Source organism: Neovison vison, chromosome 4 (genome assembly GCF_020171115.1).
Source record: "Neovison vison isolate M4711 chromosome 4, ASM_NN_V1, whole genome shotgun sequence".
NCBI classification, from domain to species: domain Eukaryota; kingdom Metazoa; phylum Chordata; class Mammalia; order Carnivora; family Mustelidae; genus Neogale; species Neogale vison.
This window is the reverse complement of record NC_058094.1, coordinates 48567684-48587947: the sequence shown is the minus strand read 5'-3', so window position 1 is coordinate 48587947 and position 20264 is coordinate 48567684. Positions and strand designations below refer to the sequence as shown.

At 36.4% G+C, this 20264-nt stretch overlaps 1 protein-coding gene across 1 annotated transcript in view; it reads left to right on the top strand.

Annotated features, from left to right (window-relative positions):
- CNBD1 (cyclic nucleotide binding domain containing 1) overlaps nucleotides 1-20264 on the top strand; it is a 373802-nt gene that overhangs the window by 52010 nt on the left and 301528 nt on the right. The window contains exon 4 of the mRNA XM_044246969.1: nucleotides 4546-4704. Coding sequence (XP_044102904.1) covers nucleotides 4546-4704 — 159 coding nt within the window. The remainder of the gene's footprint in view (nucleotides 1-4545; nucleotides 4705-20264) is intronic.

Sequence of the window (20264 nt, the reverse complement as noted above, 5' to 3'; positions counted from 1 at the left end):
AGAAGATATTAATCTGTCTCATAGTGTCTATGTCTCTTTGACATGGTCAATAGATTTTTGAGTCGAATTTAGCATCTTTAGAAATTTCTTCGGCAGGAAAATTCCATGTACGTACTTGTTTAAAAAAGGAATATTCTTTTTTTAACTCTTTTCATCTTGAATGTCTCAGTTTAAATCTCTCTGTGAGAGACATTACCTTTTCCTACATTTTTACATTCTTATAAGAACCCTATGATTGTTTTTCACAACATATATAAATTCTTTATATCACTTTTATTAGCTTTCAATAACATATTTAGACACTGATTATACTATTAGTGCCTTCTGGCATTGGGTAGTAAGGAACATATTGGCTAAGCCAGACTGTCCTGAGACCTTGTTGCCCAGGAGATACCTGGCTGGCCCTGTCCAATGATGGCCAATATTACATGTTGCATCAGAAGTTGCATGGGTGAAGTCCTAATCATGGTAGGACTTTCCAAGACATGATAGGACCTTATCTTAAGTAGGTGTATGACCATCATTATAAGCCAAGTATGTGTCCTGTGAGGAAATGGGGGAAACTTTTGAAACCATGCTCACTGATGACTGATGATATCATGTGTTCCCTGCTGAAATATGTATACATTGACTTTATTGCAATAAAATGGAGTAAGTGACATTAAGGGAAAAAAAGGTAGTAAGAAACATAAAGGCAGAAATACAATTGTTTGTCTAATGAACTTTTTCCTAGCAACCTCACTAAGTTCTCTTATTAAATTTGTAGATTCTAGAATAGTGATAATGCCATGTCATCAATAATAATGTCATTAATAATTATAATGTCATCTGACAAAAAAATAACAGTTTTACTGATACATTCTGGTTCTTACACTTTTTACTTGTATTTTAATGCCCAAGACCTCCATTATTGTATTGAATAGGTTAGAGCAGGATAAATGCCTTATTTCTAATTCCAGAGGCAAAGCTTTTTAAGTTTTAGTTTAAGTATAATATTTGTTGTATTTTTAAAATAATTTTGTCATATTAAGAAAGTTCATTACTTCTAGTTTTGTAGGATTTTATATTACACATAAATATTATATCATATGAAGTGTTTAGATAATAATTTTTCTTATTCCATTAATGTATTGGATTATATACCTGAAATAATATTCCTGGAATAGTGTCAAGTAGGCTATGCTTTACTTTTTTTTAAAATTATTACTGGATTCTGTTTATTAGTATTTTGCTTAGAATTTTTGCATCTATATTGTGATATTGGCTTATAATTTTCTTTTCTTGTAATATCCTTGCCAGGTGTTGATATTAAGGCTATGTTGGCTTCCTAAAACTAGCTGGAAAGTATAACTGTCTTTTGTATTTTCTAAAATTGTTTGGCTTTATTTATTTATTAAGAGTTCTGGAGCACCAGGTGGCTCAGTTGTTAAGCATCTGCCTTTGGCTTGGGTCATGATCCCAGAGTCCTGAGATCGAGCTCCACATCAGGCTCCCTGCTCAGTAGAAGCCTGCTTTCTCCCTCTTCCACTCTCCCTCCTTGTGTTCTCTCTCTCGCTATGTCTCTCTCTGTCAAATAAATAAATAAATAAAATCTTAAAAAAAAAATGTTTGAATTCATCATTAAGACCATTTTGACCAGGAGTTTCTTTGCAGAAAGAGTTTTACTTATTAGTTATATTCTTTTTTTTTTAAGGGTTTGTTTATTTATTTGACAGAGAGAGACACACAGTGAGAGAGGGGAACACAAGCAGTGGGGGTTGGAGAGGGAGAAGTAGGTTTTCCACTGAGCAGGGTATGGGGCTCAATCCCAGGACCTGGGGATCATGACCTAAGCCAAGGGCAGACACTTAACGACTGAGTCACCCAGGTGCCCCTTATTAGTTATATTCTTTAAAATATTTAGAAAAATTAAAAATTTATATTTCTTGTATCAGTTTGGTAATTTGCACTTTTACAGTGATTTATCTCATTCTAAACTTTCAGATTTATTGGTGTGAAATTATCCATAATATGATAATTTTATATCTGAGATCTGTGATGAAATCTCCTTTTTCATTCCTGATATTTATTTCTACTTTCTCTCTTTTTGTTCTTGAACAATTTTTTGCTAAGTGCAGTAGATCTGATTTTTCCAAGTTTATTAGATTTTTAAATAACCAAGTTTTGGTATTGTTTATTACTCTGCTTTAAGAGATATTTTTCTTTCTTTATTGTATACTTCTACTTATTTTGGATATACCTTGCTCTTTTTTTCTCACTTCTTGAGGTGGATCCTTAGCTCATTGATTATCAATTAAAAAAAATACATCCACTTAAAGTAGTATGTTTCTTTCTAATTAGTTTTATATATACCTTTTTAGTCTAATGCCTGAAGAATCCTTAAGATGATCAATTGAAAAAAGACCAGTAAAGCAGCTAATCATTGAGGAAAAAGGGACAAATCTTTGTGTACAATCCCAATGAATTGTCAAATTAGATTAGAGGGTAAAAAAATCCTAAACACATTAGATACAGAAGCGTTGTATTTTACACACACACACATACACACACACACACAACATAGTTATACAAATATTGCGTATCTTGGCACAATCTTAGCATATAATGACTAAGACTTTATGAAAAAAATCTTTAGAGGCCTGAGAATAACACAAAGGATTCAGTTTTCAAGTTAAACCCATGAGTATCAGAGATTTTATTCCATATTAAACTTTGCTTAAAAAAGTTAAAGGTACAGGTTATCATGGAATATAGAGAGATGCAGAAGTCTGAGATCACCAATATAGCTCTCCAGAAGAAGAGCTGAATAACGCCTGTGACCTTCCATACTCTCATTAGTCTTGTCTTCTTGTACAATTTATTAACTTCTCATGAAATGATTTTTGCATTGTATGACTGATTTTTTTAGATCATATATATTGCATTATTACTAGTTGTACTATATAATGGTGAGGATAATTTTCTACTATTTCCTGAAGAGCATAGAGCACAATTTAATCAATTAATCAATTAATGTGTATGGCCACCGATTTGTTCCTATTGCTTTTGTCGGTTTAGTAGCTCCTGGTTAATTTTAAGAAGCTTAAATGTCACTGGGGACTATTGTGAATCCTGTGGCTGCCTTGAGATTTCCAACACAAAGTAGGAAATTAGGAGTCATGTGACTTGGACAAATAAGATGAACTTGGACTGGAAGAATACTAAGTCCAATGGAGACTCACTTCCCACATTCCTGCCACAAAGTCGGCCATATCTACCTCCTACTTTTCCTCCAGTCCAGGGACCTCTCTTCTCCAGAATATAAAAACTTCATTCTATTTGCATTTTAGCATCCAGGCTGGGTGGAGGAATGCCAATTGCTTTGTACCTGAATTCTTATCATTGTTGAGTTTTACTGTGCATACTATTTATAGGAGTAACTAGGGATAGAGTTTTAAGTGGTGTTCCAGGTCTGGAGGAATAGTTGAGTTTCTGTACAAGGAATGGAAGAGAAACGGATTTTGGCTTTTAATTTTATCTTTGTAAGTTATGCTAGGCTATCTCATTTCTGTATACATCAAGTAAGTAAGTTTTACTACTGATATTTTAATATCTGCAAACTTTAGAGATATTAAAGAAACTCTAGCTCTACTAGTTATGAGTGGTAAGAGAAATTATATAAACCCTTGAAACTGAAATTTCCTTATCATATCAATAAGGGGTAATATTGCTTATTTCACATAGTTAATATTGATATGTATATATAATGTTTAGCAAAACAGCTAACATAAAAACTCAAGTATGCATTAGACGTTAATGTGATTATTTACTGTTATTATTATTCCAATTAATGTTTATCTTATATTTAAGTATGATTTTTATATTCTCTTGTATATAATACAGGTCAGTAATCTATGATAATTTTGGCTTTTATCATCTCCTACACATTGTTTTTTTCTTAAGGTTAGACAGCATTTGTTAGTTTTTGCTCTTAGGGTTTTTAGTGACTTTTTGATAGGAATGCGTGGAGCTAAAAAAATGAATGGAGAATGGTCATTCAATTATACATCTCCTGGGGACTTGGATGTATGAAATACTGTAGCATAAGAATAAAGAAAAATGGCTGCTTTCCAAGATGTTCATAATTTACCAGTTGGAAACAAAAGTTTTTAAAAAGCACTTTTATTGTTGGTATTAAGTTTACACCAAAAAACAAGTATATAGCTATAAAGACAAGGATGTTAACCATTGACTTCAAATATTTCCTTAAAGTATGTACACTTAGTTACAAAACATATTACAATCACTTAAGACAGTTATAATATATATAACCAAGTTCTGTATGTAGCAAATATTTTATGTATGTCAGTGTTGAGGCTTAACAATGATGTATTTAACTGTACTGCTGATGATTGGGGGAAAAAAGTAAGGCATTGAAAAAGCATACACTATTAAAATGCCAAATTATCTTACAACAGTGCCTTTGTAGTCTTGACAGTAAAAGAGTTCATGTCAACCATTTTGTACAATATGCAACACCATAATCTGTTATGTTCCTTTGTCCAGAAAATCTATCGAAGAGACAGTAGAATATGAACCCCCAAAACGTGATGATTCTCACAATATAGCTATTCATGTTAAAATAGCACGTGGTGGTCTTACTTTATATGAGCCCAAAAAATTTGAAGAAGAGATTGTAGAATTCCTGGATATTTTAAAGAAATTGTAAGTATTTTTAATATATTACTTCTTGTAGTTGAATAATAGTTTTGAATAGTTCTACTTTTTTTTTTTTAAGTTAGCTGCTTTTGGGTAAGTGTGCTTTAATTGTATTCTACCATTAGTGATTGATTCAGGAGAGGTAGAAATACTGAAGACTGTTTCTAGATGAATGGAGTCTTCATCAATTCCATCTTCATGGCATATCATGGATACATTGGTAATATATCCAACTGTGGCACATTTTAATTTTATGTTGCAAGCAAAATAGGTGTTTTTACTGATTGTGTTAAATCAAAATTATGTTTAAGATTTCATCAGCTTATGGTTACTTGTCATCTCTTCACAGCATTTAAACTATCTTCCCCATCACAGAGGCTTTAAGATAAACTAACCTCATATTCTTTTTAATTTCTTGGAAGACATTGTACTATGATTGGGACACCTTCCTGAAGGAAGAGGAGGAGAAGGAGAAAGGAGGGCTTAAATTTAGGTGGAGGCTGGTTTCCAGGGTTGGTATTGCATTTGTAAGTAAAATTAAAGTTGAAATGAGACGAGAAGAAACTGTGATAATAGAATAAAATGAAGAGAAAGTGTCAAGACTAGAATTGTGCCCAAAATAAAAACCAGTAGCATGGAATGAGAAACCAAAAATCTGGCATTTATGTTTGGTGGAATACACTAAGAATTCTATACTAGAAGCACTCTTCTTCAAAATTGTCATTGCAGGGGCACCTGGGTGGCTCAGTCAGTTAAATGGCTGACTCTTGATTTCAGCTCAGGTTTTGATCTCATGGTCCTGAATTCATGCCCAGCGTGGAGCCCACCTGAAAAAAAAAAATTAACACTGCAAATTTGAGAAAATATGGTCAGAACTTCCAGGTTTTTCGAGAATAGTCAGATTTCTGATACTTTTACTTAGAACATCAATGAAATAAACACAGCAAATACTAGACCCCTTATAAGAAGGGAGTTGTGAGGGAATTATAGAGAAGGAAATCATAACCACCTGTCATACAGGGGTATAATTAAACTGGTAAGCTGCAGAAATAGAAAATTTAATGAGAATGAGTTCAGTGATTATGCTAAAAATATACTTTGGTGGAAAATTACTAAAGCACTGAAAGTTACTGGAGCTATAGCCATTTGCATTCCATTAAAACATAATGTTGAGGAAGTGGTGATGCAACATGGGGGCTTAAGTGGGTAGGAGAAGAATAAATGAAACAAGATGGGACTGGGAGAAAGACAAACCATAAGTGACTCTTAATCTCACAAAACAAACTGAGGGTTGCTGGGGGGAGGGGGGTTGGGAGAAGGGGGTCGGGTTATGGACGTTGGGGAGGGTATGTGCTTTGGTGAGTGCTGTGAAGTGTGTAAACCTGGCAATTCACAGACCTGTACCCCTGGGGATAAAAATATATGTTTATAAAAAATAAAAAATTAAAAAAAAAACATAACGTTGACAAAAATTGCATTGATTAAATATTTTAAGTGTCTGGAAACCTGTGAATCACTCACTGCTGATATCAGATTGTGCTGGGCTGTAGGATTTTCAGGGGGGTAATCTCTGTCTTTCTGAAAATAACAAAGTGGCACTTCCCAGATGACATAGGTTCTGTCTAAAATGCAGGAGGAGCTCAAGTGACACGGTTCTCTGGCAAGGTGTTAAAATCCTAAGAAGTAAATGTAGGCTGAAGGTAGGATAGAAATTAGAAATAGATAAAAACCCAGTACTATGTTAGCAAGACTGAGCAGGAGCTATGGTAGAAGGCTATCCAAACACAAGATGGAATAGACAAAGAATCTACCGCCGCATCCTTAAGTGGACCTCCATGAAGTCCACTTAATAAAACTACAAATACCCTACACAGTAGATGTTGGGAGAGTGGCAATTTCCAGAACCCACTCCCTCACTCACATGTGAGAGAATGTGTGGGTAGGTAGAGGAGATCTTGAAGTACTCCAAGCTCCTACTTGCAGTGGCTCAGAATTGGCAACGTATGACTTTTCAAATTAAGGTAGCAGGTCTTGACAGTTGCCAATGGGTGGGACTGTGTCACTCACTGAGTTACAAGGGCAGAGTATATGAGAGGGGAACTCACTTTTATGTTTAATGTTCACAAAGGCTTTAATTTTTATACATAAAAATTCTGATTCATCCTCATATTAGTGCTTTGAAGTCGATATAATAAACTAGTCAGTAAAAGAGCAGTGCATGTGCTTAGTCCATAATCTATATTTATTCTTCTGCAGATATGTTTTTATCCTCTTGTCTTCTTGGTGCACTAGTGTATTCGTTTTCCATTACTGTATAACAGATTATCATAAACATAGTGACTTAAAACAACATCCATTTATCATCTTTATGGGCAAGGCTTAGTTGGGGCCTCTGCTCATATCTCAAAAGGTTTCTTTTTTTTATTAACATATAATGGCATACTTGTTTCAGTGGTACAGGTCTGTGATTCATCAGCCTTACACAATACATAGCACTCTCCACAACACATACAACACATATCCTCCCCAATGTCCATCACCCAGCCACCCCGTCCATTCTACCACCCCCACCCCCCAACTCCAGCAACTCTCACAAGGTTTCAATTAAGGTGTTTGTGGAGCTACATTCCTTTCTGGAGCATGAGGTCCTCTTCCAAGCTCATAAGTGTTGGCAGAATTTGCTCCTTGTAGTTGTAGGGCTGAGGTCTCTACTTCCTTCCTGCCTCTCAGATAGGCACCCATTTCATTTCCTAAAGACCTGCAGATCCTTGATGGTAATTCATTACCATCCCTCAGACCTTCCCACAACATGGAAGCTTACATATTCAAAAGCCAGCAAGGGAGATTCTCTCTTTCTCCTACTCTGCTAAGATGAATTTTTATATAACCTAATCAAGGACATGTATATCCCATCACCTTTGTCATATTATATTGGTTAGAAATTAATGTTGGTTTTGCCCCCATCCCTAAAAACTCAGGTAGGGGGGATGAGTGGAGGGTCTTAGGATTATGTTAGCCATATTTAGTAACATCATAAGTCTCTGTGACTCAATCACATATGCAGTGGGGCTGTGTGCTTTATGTACTCAGATAAAGTATTTTAACTAAAATTCTGTTTATTGATGGATAAGTTGTCACCTCTGTAGCCCACTTTATCTCTAACTGCACCATGATTAGATTGATGGGCTTCCTTCCTGATGTGATTTAACACATTTTTAAAAGTCGCTATCTACTTTCTAAAATTCTTCAGTTTGTTATCCTGACTAAAATTTTAACAAATAAATTTTGAGTAATAGTAGCCTCTTTTTAAAGAAATGCAAATATGCATGGGAAGATTAAAAAGCTGTTGCTTAGGGGTACCTGGGTGGCTCTATTGGCTGAGCATCTGACTTGTGATTTTGGCTGGGATCATGATCTTGGGGGGTTGGAATCAAGCCTCTTATTGGGCTTTTTATTCTGAGTGTGGAGGCTGCTTGAGGATTCTTTCTCTCCCTCTCTCTCTCTCTCTGCTCCTCTTAAACACCATCCCCCATACACATGCTCACACACACACTCTCTCTCTCTCTCAAAAGGAAGCAGCTGTTGCTTATTGGTAACTTGGTGAGATTTGGTTTAATCATATTGGTTACTTACCTTCCATTTTAATTCAGCAGCTTTGAGTAAACAGTGCTGTGTGAGAGGAAGGATAAATGATTTTGAAACATTAAAATCATTAGAAATGGCAAGTCTGGGAGATGTCTTCAGCAAGGTGGGGGTTTGAGTAACTAAAAGATGCTGTGTAATTAGGAAGTGTGTGTGAAGAACAGACTGAGAGGGAAAGATGAGAGATAGAAAAAAGAGTTGGGAGACTTTCTGTTAAATTTTTTGTTTTAAGGTGTATTGGATTGAATATAAGCCTTTAATGTTTATTAGTTAAGGTTTTGGATTTTAACCAACAGAAATCGATTCTGGTTAAAACAAACAAACAAACAAACAAAAGATGGGGGAAAGACAGGAAACCTATAGAAGAATATTGGGTAGCTCCCCAAATAGAAGAACTACGAGATACTGGAGATGATATGAGCTAGAGCACCTCTGAATGTCTCCTCAAGATGCAACACCGGACGTGGGGCACCTGGTGGCTCAGTCAATTAAGTGTCTGTCTTTGGCTCAGGTCATGACCTTGAAGTCCTGGGATTGAGCCTCCTAGTGGGCTCCTTTACTCAGTGGGGAGTCTTCTTGTTCCTTTCCCTCTATCCCTCCCCCAGCTTGTGCTCTCTTTCTCTCACACACAAATAAATAAAGAAAATCTTAAAAAAAATATACAACACTGGACTCATTCAGCTACAAGTATTTTTGATTGGGAGTTTTTAGGTTCACACTGTAGTTCAGGGATAAGAAGTCCGATTGTTGTAATTTGTTTTTGTACCCACCCCTTGGATAAATACTGAAGGGGCAGTGCACTTTTATTGATAGTTTTACTGAGTTTATATTCAATTGGTAAGGGATAGCCTTTCTAAAGGGATAGCATTTCAAAAGAGAAACTACTTTAGAAGGAGGGGGAGATGGATTATGAATAAACATCAAAAGTTATGAACTAAAACATGACTTAGAATTTTAATTTATAAGTAAATTTACTGATTTAATATTTTGTTTCTGGCAATGTTCTTGGTATTGGGACTTGACGGGTGAACACACAATATCTTTGCCCTCATGGGAGCTTATATTCTAATGTGAGAGACAGAGAGATAATAAACGTATTAGTATGTCTGTGAGTGATAAATGCTAGGAAGAAAACTAATGCAGAATTGGGGGATAGGGTATGATGAAAATGATCAGAAAATCTTTTTTGAAAGGTGACATTGATTAGATAATTTCATGAAATAAGAGCTAGACAATCAAGTATCTTGGAGAAGTGCATTCCAGGCAATGCAAGAGCCCAGGATGGCAACATGTTTTGTAAATTGAAAAAGAAAATTTTAACAAGGAGGCCAGTACTATGAAAATGCATGAGTGAAGGGAAAAGGTAGAAATGAGACTTTGGAGGTAGCTGGGAATCAGATCATTACCTAGAGTCCTGTAGGCCATTGTAGGTTTTTAATCTTGATGTAACTGACAAAATGGGAGTGACGCATTGTGAATAGTAATATGTCGCGTGTGGAGAGCTGACTGTGAGTGTAGGAGATTTAGGGTGACCTTAGGAGGCTGTATAGAATTGGTCTTGGTGAGAGATGACTGTAGCCTGAATTCTGTGTTAGGGAGTTTGGTTTGACATATAGAACTTGATTTTATTTATTTTTTTTAAGACACAAGTTTTCTTTTCTTTTTTTTTTTTTTAAAGATTTTATTTATTTATTTGACAGACAGAGATCACAAGTAGGCAGAAAGGCAGGCAGAGGGAGAGGGTGAAGCGGGCTCCCTGCTGAGCCAAGAGCCCGAAGCAGGTCTCCATCCCAGGACCCTGAGATCATGACCTGAGCCAAAGGCAGAAGCTTAACCTACTGAGCCACCCAGGTGCCCCAAGATATGAGCAGTTTTCAGTTGATAGTCCTGGAAGCACATCAGTTTCTTTGCTCAATTTGACCACTAACAGTCAGTATCCTGGACAAATGATCTAATACTCTCACATGTTTGTATTTGATTACACTGCCTGTAACAGTGACCAGCTTTTAAAATTCAGTTATGGATAGGGAGGGAGACAAACCATAAGTGACTCTTAATCTCACGAAACAAACTGTGGGTTGCTGGGGGGAGGGGGGTTGGGAGAAGGAGGGTAGGGTTATGGACATTGGGGAGGGTATGTGCTTTTGGGTAAATTGGAAGGGGAGATGAACCATGAGAGACTATGGACTCTGAAAAACAATCTGAGGGGTTTGAAGTGGCGGGGGGGTGGGAGGTTGGGGTACCAGGTGGTGGGTATTATAGAGGGCACGGCTTGCATGGAGCACTGGGTGTGGTGAAAAAATAATGAATACTGTTTTTCTGAAAATAAATAAATTGGAAAAAAAAATAAAATTCAATTATGGATTGCTTTGGTAAGAGTAATGGGTTTCTTTATAAATGACTAATTTCTGAAAAGAAAAGTGACATGCATGTATATTTGTGAGGGTCATGGAAAGGGTAGGAGAAGAGACAAACTTATAAATGAGCTGTGAAAAGCAGTTTAAGATCCTCTGAGGAAACTTGGCCCAATTGTGTTTTCTCCTACTTTCTCCAATTAAAGATGCTTCCTTTGAGGGAATGAGGCATCAGAAGATCATTATGTTTCAGTGGAGCAGTGATGCAAAGCCCTTCTCAGGAATGACTCAGAGCAATTGCTCCCTGGAAGGACATGAGGGTTTTTGCTTTTTTAGATTCAGGCTGCTTAAAATCCAAATACAATATGGTTCCTAAACTGTTGTTTTCCAGTGAAATGGCATATAAGATGAGAAATTATAATCTTAAACTATATTTTAAGGCTGTATGCTGATGAGAGAAAAATACTTTGTGGGGGTTAATTCTGTTAAAAATACAGAATTTGGATAAAAACTGACATGGAATATAGGTTAATAAAGAATGATGTGAATATTACAAGTAATTTAAATTTTTGACAGAAAACAGTCATTTAGGATATAAGATTGGAATTAACTAAAGAAAGTTATTTGTGTTTAAGAGATGATTAGCAAAAGACAGAAATTAAAGACTCCTTGACAGTAGATTGATATAATAGAAGAGTAAGGCACTGAATCTTAGTCTATCAGGGTAAAAGTCAAGGTCACATTGGAATACACATATTGTGAAACCCCTGAAGTTTGTAGTCTGAAACTACAAACTGGACTCCTCTAATTACTGGTTGTATGATCTTGGGAAAACTTTTACTCATCTATAACATGGATACAATTAGATTAAGAAGTGCACTTGTTGCGATGAGCAGTGGGTAATGTATGGAACTGTTCAATCACTATATTGCACACTTGAAACTAATGTACACTTATGTTAAACTAATATACTGGAATTAAAATTAAATTTAAAGAATAAAATAAAATGGGCACAATGATTAACCTCATAGGATCATTGTTGTGAAGCCTAAATAGAGTTAAAAATGTAAATTCCATCCATATTACTTAATCTGTCCTATGTGGTACATTGTAGAAGTCAATCTTCCCTTTGCCAAACGATCTTAGATTTTACGTATCTTGATAGGCTCTCATACAAAAGATTTTACTATGTGCTTGCTACATTTGAATATAAAAGGATTCCTAATATGTCAGAATAACAATGCATTCCATTTTTTATTTCTTCAAGAAAGAATATGCAAATTTCTTAGTTTTTTAATAAATAATGCCTATTAACTATCATATATTTATATTAGTTTACAAATTTGCCAGTAATATTTTCATACTGAAGTTTCAGAAACTAGTATTTGGTCACAAATTAACTAGTACTTTAAAAAAAGTTGTATTTTTATGCTATCCTATTATTTGGAAATAAGCAAATATCTTCTATTGCAATGTTTCTTGCAAAATGTTTTTTCCACTATGCAGATGTCTTAGTTCATTTGGGTTGCTATAACAAAAATACAATAGACTATGGCTTAAACAATAGAAATCTATTTCTTACAATTCTGGAGACTGGAAAATCTAAGATCAAGGCAGATTCTGTGTCTGATGAGGTCCCTCTTCTTGGTTCATAGATGGCTGTTTTGCGGTGTCCTCACATGAAGGAAGGAGTTCGAGTTCTTTGGGGTCTCTTTTTAAGAGTACTAAGTTAGGTATTCTGAGACTCAGTTTCCAATGTGTAGAGCTATGGGGGTTCCCACACCAACCAGCAAGGTGTTCAAGAATTCAACTCAATTCTGACACTCTCCAGACAAAGCATTAGGTTTAGTGTTCACTCCTACAAAACTGCATCTCCCCATCCCTAATAAGCCCCACAATTACCTGCCCTTCTAACCAACTGACTAGAAATCACAGATTTCTATGACTCCATTTTTGGGTTTGATTAATTTGGTAGAATGGTTCACAGAACTCAGAGAAGCATGCTACTTACCTGATCAGTTATTATAAAAAGATAGAACAGGAAACACCAGACAAAAGAGGTGCATAGGACAAGGTGTATGGGAAGGGTGTGAAGTTTCTATGCCCTCTCAGGGTGTGCCACCATTCTCCCCAAATCTCCTCTTGTTCGCCAACTTGGAAGTTCTCCAGACCCTGTTCTTTTTGATTTTCTGGAGGTTTCATTACAAAGTAATGACTGTTAAAATCATTGGCCGCTGGTGATTGAGTCTATCTCCATGCCCTCTCCCTCCCTGGATGGAAGGGATGGGAGTACGGGGCGTGTGTGTGGAATGAAAGTTCCAACTTTTTAATCATGTAGTTGGTTTGTTAACCAGCCCTCATTCTCAGGTGGGTCCAAAAGTCACCTCCTTAATAACTAGAGGCACCTTTGTCAATATTAACACTAAGAAAATTCCAAGGGTTTTGGGAGCTGTGAGCCAGGAACTATGGATATATACTCAGACCAGATTTATATATACTCAGATGGCCAAATTTATATTTCTTAGAAATGACAGTATCACAGACACTCTCGTCACCTCTCGTCCACTCTCATCACCTACTCATCTCCTAAAGGGCCCACATCCTAACACTATAACTTTGAGGTTTAGGATTTTAGCATATGAATTTGTGGATGACACAAACACTATATCCATAATAAAATGTATATTATTTAACATAGATATGAATGTCAAAGCTGTGACTTCTTGCCTTGGGTGATTATTTCATTTTGTACTTCAAGTTAGAATTTTTTTTTATGGAAATATTTTACTAAGTATTTGGTGTAAGTACTTTATATTATATTAGATTTGTAAGTGTAATAGAAAGCAGAGATTGTATACAGAGAGATCAGAATGGAATGACTAATGGCTTTTTTAATTATGTGTTATATTATAGATATAATAAGACAATAGGATATAAGGACTTTAAAAATATTTCTTGTAACAATTGTTCTCTTAAATTACTGCAAAAATGCAAGTTTTTCTTAAAAATTTTATATATGGCTTTACAAGGGACATTACTTGCTTTCTTAATGTAATTACTTACTCACAAAGTCATCTTGAAAGTTAGTTCTAACTTTACCAAGCGAGATGTCTTAGTTTTCTATGTATAAAATTGTGCATTATATGTATGTGCAGAATGCTTTTGTACTCTGGGATTTGTTATCTATTTGGAGAGACTTAGGAAATCAAGTCTAGGCGCAAGTAGTACTATATCTAGAAACTCTTTGAAAGATTTGATTGTTTCTAGTAGATTGTAGGTCTGCATGATCACTGTTGTCTAAATGTCAAATTTTGGGTTTAATCGCAGAGAGGTAATAAACTATTTGGTGGTCTTTAAAAGCTTGAAACATGATTCCTTATTTCTCCTGTCTCATCCATTAAACACTTATTCTTGCAAAACAGTGGTTTAATTGGTTTCCTTAATATTCAGGGTTGACCTGGTAAGTCTGTGGCTTTCACATACCTTGATTTGGCTAAAGAGAGTGTGGTTAAGTATTCTGTAATGTGCTTGCAACTTTCACTTATGGTTCTCAGTGGATTTGAGACTCTACCTCCTATCTCATGGTCTGCATGGAGTTTAGTTTCAAAATGAGCCATTACACTGGGTTTGCTGTACAGCAAGTTATTCCATCAGCATATGGTTCAATGCTCTTTCAACAGGCCTGGCTTGGCAAAAAGTTTTCTTTGAAACATTTATTTTCTGTATGTTTAAAGGTAATTATTGTGGCTAAAATTTTCACACATTACTTCTCTACTATTTGCTACTCGATATTACAAATCTAATAATTTTAGACTTAACTCCTATTGGTTTTCAATTTTTTCGCATTTAGAATTCTTATTTGAAAGTAATAGAACCTGGTTTTTGAGTTAAGAAAAATTATTAAATTTCTGGTTATTTATGTTTTCCTTCAAATAGGATATGTATATAAAAGAGTCCAGATAATATAAGTACTCTTGATATTTTTAGCCACATTTATTTTTGGAAAGAATGAACTAACTTATATTGCCCCTAGCAAGGAACATTCACTTTAAAAAAATTCAGTTTCATAAAACAATGACAAAAGATGTAACATAATTATTTTAATTTGAATATCTTTGCTTCCTTTTTTTTTGTATTTTTTTTCCAATTTATTTATTTTCAGAAAAACAGTATTCATTATTTTTTCACCACACCCAGTGCTCCATGCAAGCTGTGCCCTCTATAATACCCACCACCTGGTACCCCAACCTCCCACCCCCCCGCCACTTCAAACCCCTCAGATTGTTTTTCAGAGTCCATAGTCTCTCATGGTTCACCTCCCCTTCCAATTTACCCAAAAGCACACCCTCCCCAATGTCCATAACCCTACCCCCCTTCTCCCAACCGCCCTCCCCCCAGCAACCCACAGTTTGTTTCGTGAGATTAAGAGTCACTTATGGTTTGTCTCCCTCCCTATCCCATCTTGTTTCATGGATTCTTCTCCTACCCACTTAAGCCCCCATGTTGCATCACCACTTCCTCATATCAGGGAGATCATATGATAGTTGTCTTTCTCCGCTTGACTTATTTCGCTAAGCATGATACGCTCTAGTTCCATCCATGTTGTCGCAAATGGCAAGATTTCGTTTCTTTTGATAGCTGCATAGTATTCCATTGTGTATATATACCACGTCTTCTTGATCCATTCATCTGTTGATGGACATCTAGGTTCTTTCCATAGTTTGGCTATTGTAGACATTGCTGCTATAAACATTCGGCTGCACATGCCCCTTTGGATCACTACGTTTGTATCTTTAGGGTAAATACCCAGTAGTGAAATTGTTGGGTCATAGGGCAGTTCTATTTTCAACATTTTGAGGAACCTCCATGCTGTTTCCCCAGAGTGGTTGCACCAGCTTGCATTCCCACCAACAGTGTAGGAGGGTTCCCCTTTCTCCGCATCCTCGCCAGCATCTGTCATATCCTGACCTGTTGATTTTAGCCATTCTGACTGGTGTGAGGTGATATCTCATTGTGGTTTTGATTTGTATTTCCCTGATGCCGAGTGATATGGAGCACTTTTTCATATGTCTGTTGGCCATCTGGATGTCTTCTTTGCAGAAACGTCTGTTCATGTCCTCTGCCCATTTCTTGATTGGATTATTTGTTCTTTGGGTGTTGAGTTTGCTAAGTTCTTTATAGATTTTGGACACTAGTCCTTTATCTGATATGTCGTTTGCAAATATCTTCTCCCATTCTGTCAGTTGTCTTTTGATTTTGTTCACTGTTTCCTTTGCTGTGCAAAAGCTTTTGATCTTGATGAAATCCCAAAAGTTCATTTTTGCTTTTGCTTCCCTTGCTTTTGGCGATGTTCCTAGGAAGATGTTGCTGCGGCTGAGGTCGAAGAGGTTGCTGCCTGTGTTCTCCTCAAGGATTTGGATGGATTCCTTTCTCACATTGAGGTCCTTAATCCATTTTGAGTTTATTTTTGTGTGTGGTGTAAGGAAATGGTCCAATTTCATTTTTCTGCACGTGGCTGTCCAATTTTCCCAACACCATTTATTAAAGAGGCTGTCTTTTTTCCATTGGACATTCTTTCCTGCCTTGTCAAAGATTAGTTGACCATAGAGTTGAGGGTCTATTTCTGGGCTCTCTATTCTGTTCCATTGGTCTATGTGTCTGTTTTTGTGCCAGTACCATGCTGTCTTGATGATGACAGCTTTGTAATAAAGCTTGGAGTCCGGAATTGTGATGCCACCAACTTGGGCTTTCTTTTTCAATATCCCTTTGGCTATTTGAGGTCTTTTCTGGTTCCATATAAATTTTAAAATTATTTGTTCCATTTCTTTGAAAAAGATGGATGGTACTTTGATAGGAATTGCATTAAATGTGTAGATTGCTTTAGGTAGCATAGACATTTTCACAATATTTATTCTTCCAATCCAGGAGCATGGAACATTTTTCCATTTCTTTGTGTCTTCCTCAATTTCTTTCATGAGTACTTTATAGTTTTCTGAGTATAGATTCTTAGCCTCTTTGGTTAGGTTTATTCCTAGGCATCTTATGGTTTGGGGTGCAATTGTAAATGGGATTGACTCCTTAATTTCTCTTTCTTCTGTCTTGTTGTTGGTGTAGAGAAATGCAACTGATTTCTGTGCATTGATGTTATATCCTGACACTTTACTGAATTCCTGTACAAGTTCTAGCAGTTTTGGAGTGGAGTCTTTTGGGTTTTCCACATAGAGTATCATATCATCTGCAAAGAGTGATAATTTGACTTCTTTGCTGATTTGGATGCCTTTAATTTCCTTTTGTTGTCTGATTGCTGAGGCTAGGACTTCTAGTACTATGTTGAATAGCAGTGGTGATAATGGACATCCCTGCCGTGTTCCTGACCTTAGTGGAAAAGCTTTCAGTTTTTCTCCATTGAGAATGATATTTGCAGTAGGTTTTTCATAGATGGCTTTGATGATATTGAGGTATGTGCCCTCTATCCCTACACTTTGAAGGGTTTTGATCAGGAAGGGATGCTGTACTTTGTCAAATGCTTTTTCAGCATCTATTGAGAGTATCATATGGTTCTTGTTCTTTCTTTTATTGATGTGTTGTATCACATTGATTGATTTGCGGATGTTGAACCAACCTTGCAGCCCTGGGATAAATCCCACTTGGTCGTGGTGAATAATCCTTTTAATGTACTGTTGAATCCTATTGGCTAGTATTTTGGTGAGAATTTTTGTGTCTGTGTTCATCAAGGATATTGGTCTATAGCTCTCTCTCTCTCTCTTTTTTTTTTTAAGATTTTATTTATTTATTTGACAGAGAGAAATCACAAGTAGATGGAGAGGCAGGCAGAGAGAGAGGGAAGCAGGCTCCCTGCTGAGCAGAGAGTGCAATGCGGGACTCGATCCCAGGACCCTGAGATCATGACCTGAGCCGAAGGGAGTGGCTTAACCCACTGAGCAACCCAGGCGCCCCTATAGCTCTCTTTTTTGATGGGAACCTTGTCTGGTTTTGGGATCAAGGTGATGCTGGCCTCATAAAATGAGTTTGCGAGTTTTCCTTCCATTTCTATTTTTTGGAACAGTTTCAGGAGAATAGGAATTAGTTCTTCTTTAAATGTTTGGTAGAATTCCCCTGGGAAGCCGTCTGGCCCTGGGCTTTTGTTTGTTTGGAGATTTTTAATGACTGTTTCAATCTCCTTACTGGTTATGGGTCTGTTCAGGCTTTCTATTTCTTCCTGGTTCAATTTTGGTAGTTTATATGTTTCTAGGAATGCATCCATTTCTTCCAGATTGTCAAATTTGTTGGCATAGAGTTGCTCATAGTATGTTCTTATAATAGTTTGTATTTCTTTGGTGTTAGTTGTGATCTCTCCTCTTTCATTCATGATTTTATTTATTTGGGTTCTTTCTCTTTTCTTTTTGATAAGTATGGCCAGGGGTTTATCAATTTTATTAATTCTTTCAAAGAACCAGTTTTTTTGGTTTCTATTTCATTGATTTCTGCTCTGATCTTTATGATTTCTCTTCTCCTGCTGGGCTTAGGGTTTCTTTCTTGTTCTTTCTCCAGCTCCTTTAGGTGTAGGGTTAGGTTGTGTACCTGAGACCTTTCTTGTTTCTTGAGAAAAGCTTGTACCGCTATATATTTTCCTCTCAGGACTGCCTTTGTTGTGTCCCACAGATTTTGAACCGTTGTATTTTCATTATCATTTGTTTCCATGATTTTTTTTCAATTCTTCTTTAATTTCCCGGTTGACCCATTCATTCTTTAGAAGAATGCTGTTTAGTCTCCATGTATTTGGGTTCTTTCCAAACTTCCTCTTGTGGTTGAGTTCTAGCTTCAGAGCATTGTGGTCTGAAAATATGCAGGGAATGATCCCAATCTTCTGATACCGGTTGAGTCCTGATTTAGGACCGAGGATGTGATCTATTCTGGAGAATGTTCCATGTGCACTAGAGAAGAATGTGTATTCTGTTGCTTTGGGATGAAATGTTCTGAATATATCTGTGATGTCCATCTCATCCAGTGTATCATTTAAGGCCTTTATTTCCCTGTTGATTTTTTGCTTGCATGATCTGTCCATTTCAGTGAGGGGAGTGTTAAAGTCCCCTACTATTATGGTATTATTGTTGATGTGTTTCTTTGATTTTGTTATTAATTGGTTTATATAGTTGGCTGCTCCCACATTGGGGGCATAGATATTTAAAATTGTTAGATTTTCTTGTTGGACAGACCCTTTGAGTATGATATAGTGTCCTTCCTCATTTCTTATTATAGTCTTTGGCTTAAAATCTAATTGATCTGATATAAGGAATGCCACTCCTGCTTTTTTCTGATGTCCATTAGCATGGTAAATTCTTTTCCACTCCCTCACTTTAAGTCTGGAGGTGTCTTCGGGTTTAAAATGAGTTTCTTGGAGGCAACATATAGATGGGTTTTGTTTTTTTATCCATTCTGATACCCTGTGTCTTTTGACTGGGGCATTTAGCCCATTAACATTCAGAGTAACTATTGAGAGATATGATTTTAGTGCCATTGTATTGCCTGTAAGGTGATTGTTACTGTATATTGTCTCTGTTTCTTTCTGATCTACCACTTGTAGGCTCTCTCTTTGCTTAGAGGACCCCTTTCAGTATTTCCTGTAGAGCTGGTTTGGTGTTTGCAAATTCTTTCAGTTTTTGTTTGTCCTGGAAGCTTTTAATCTCTCCTTCTATTTTCAATGATAGCCTAGCTGGATATAGTATTCTTGGCTGCATGTTTTTCTCGTTTAGTGCTCTGAAAATATCATGCCAGCTCTTTCTGGCCTGCCAGGTCTCTGTGGATAAGTCAGCTGCCAATCTAATACTTTTACCATTGTATGTTACAGACTTCTTTTCCCGGGCTGCTTTCAGGATTTTCTCTTTGTCACTAGGCTTGTAAATTTTACTATTAGGTGACGGGGTGTGGGCCTATTCTTATTGATTTTGAGGGGTGTTCTCTGAACCTCCTGAATTTTGATGCTCGTTCCCTTTGCCATATTGGGGAAATTCTCCCCAATAATTCTCTCCAGTATACCTTCTGCTCCCCTCTCTCTTTCTTCTTCTTCTGGAATCCCAATTATTCTAATGTTGTTTCATCTTATGGTGTCACTTATCTCTCGAATTCTCCCCTCATGGTCCAGTAGCTGTTTGTCCCTCTTTTGCTCAGCTGCTTTATTCTCTGTCATTTGGTCTTCTATATCGCTAATTCTTTCTTCTGCCTCATTTATACTAGCAGTGAGAGCCTCCATTTTTGATTGAACCTCATTAATAGCTTTTTTGATTTCAACTTGGTTAGATTTTAGTTCTTTTATTTCTCCAGAAAGGGCTTTTATATCTCTGGAGAGGGTTTCTCTAATATCTTCCATGCCTTTTTCAAGCCCGGCTAGAACCTTGAGAATTGTCATTTTGAACTCTAGATCTGACATATTACCAATGTCTGTATTGATTAGGTCCCTAGCCTTCAGTACTGCCTCTTGTTCTTTTTTTTTGTTGTGAATTTTTCCGCCTTGTCATTTTGTCCAGCTAAGAGTATATGAAGGAGCAAGTAAAATACTAAAAGGGTGGCAAC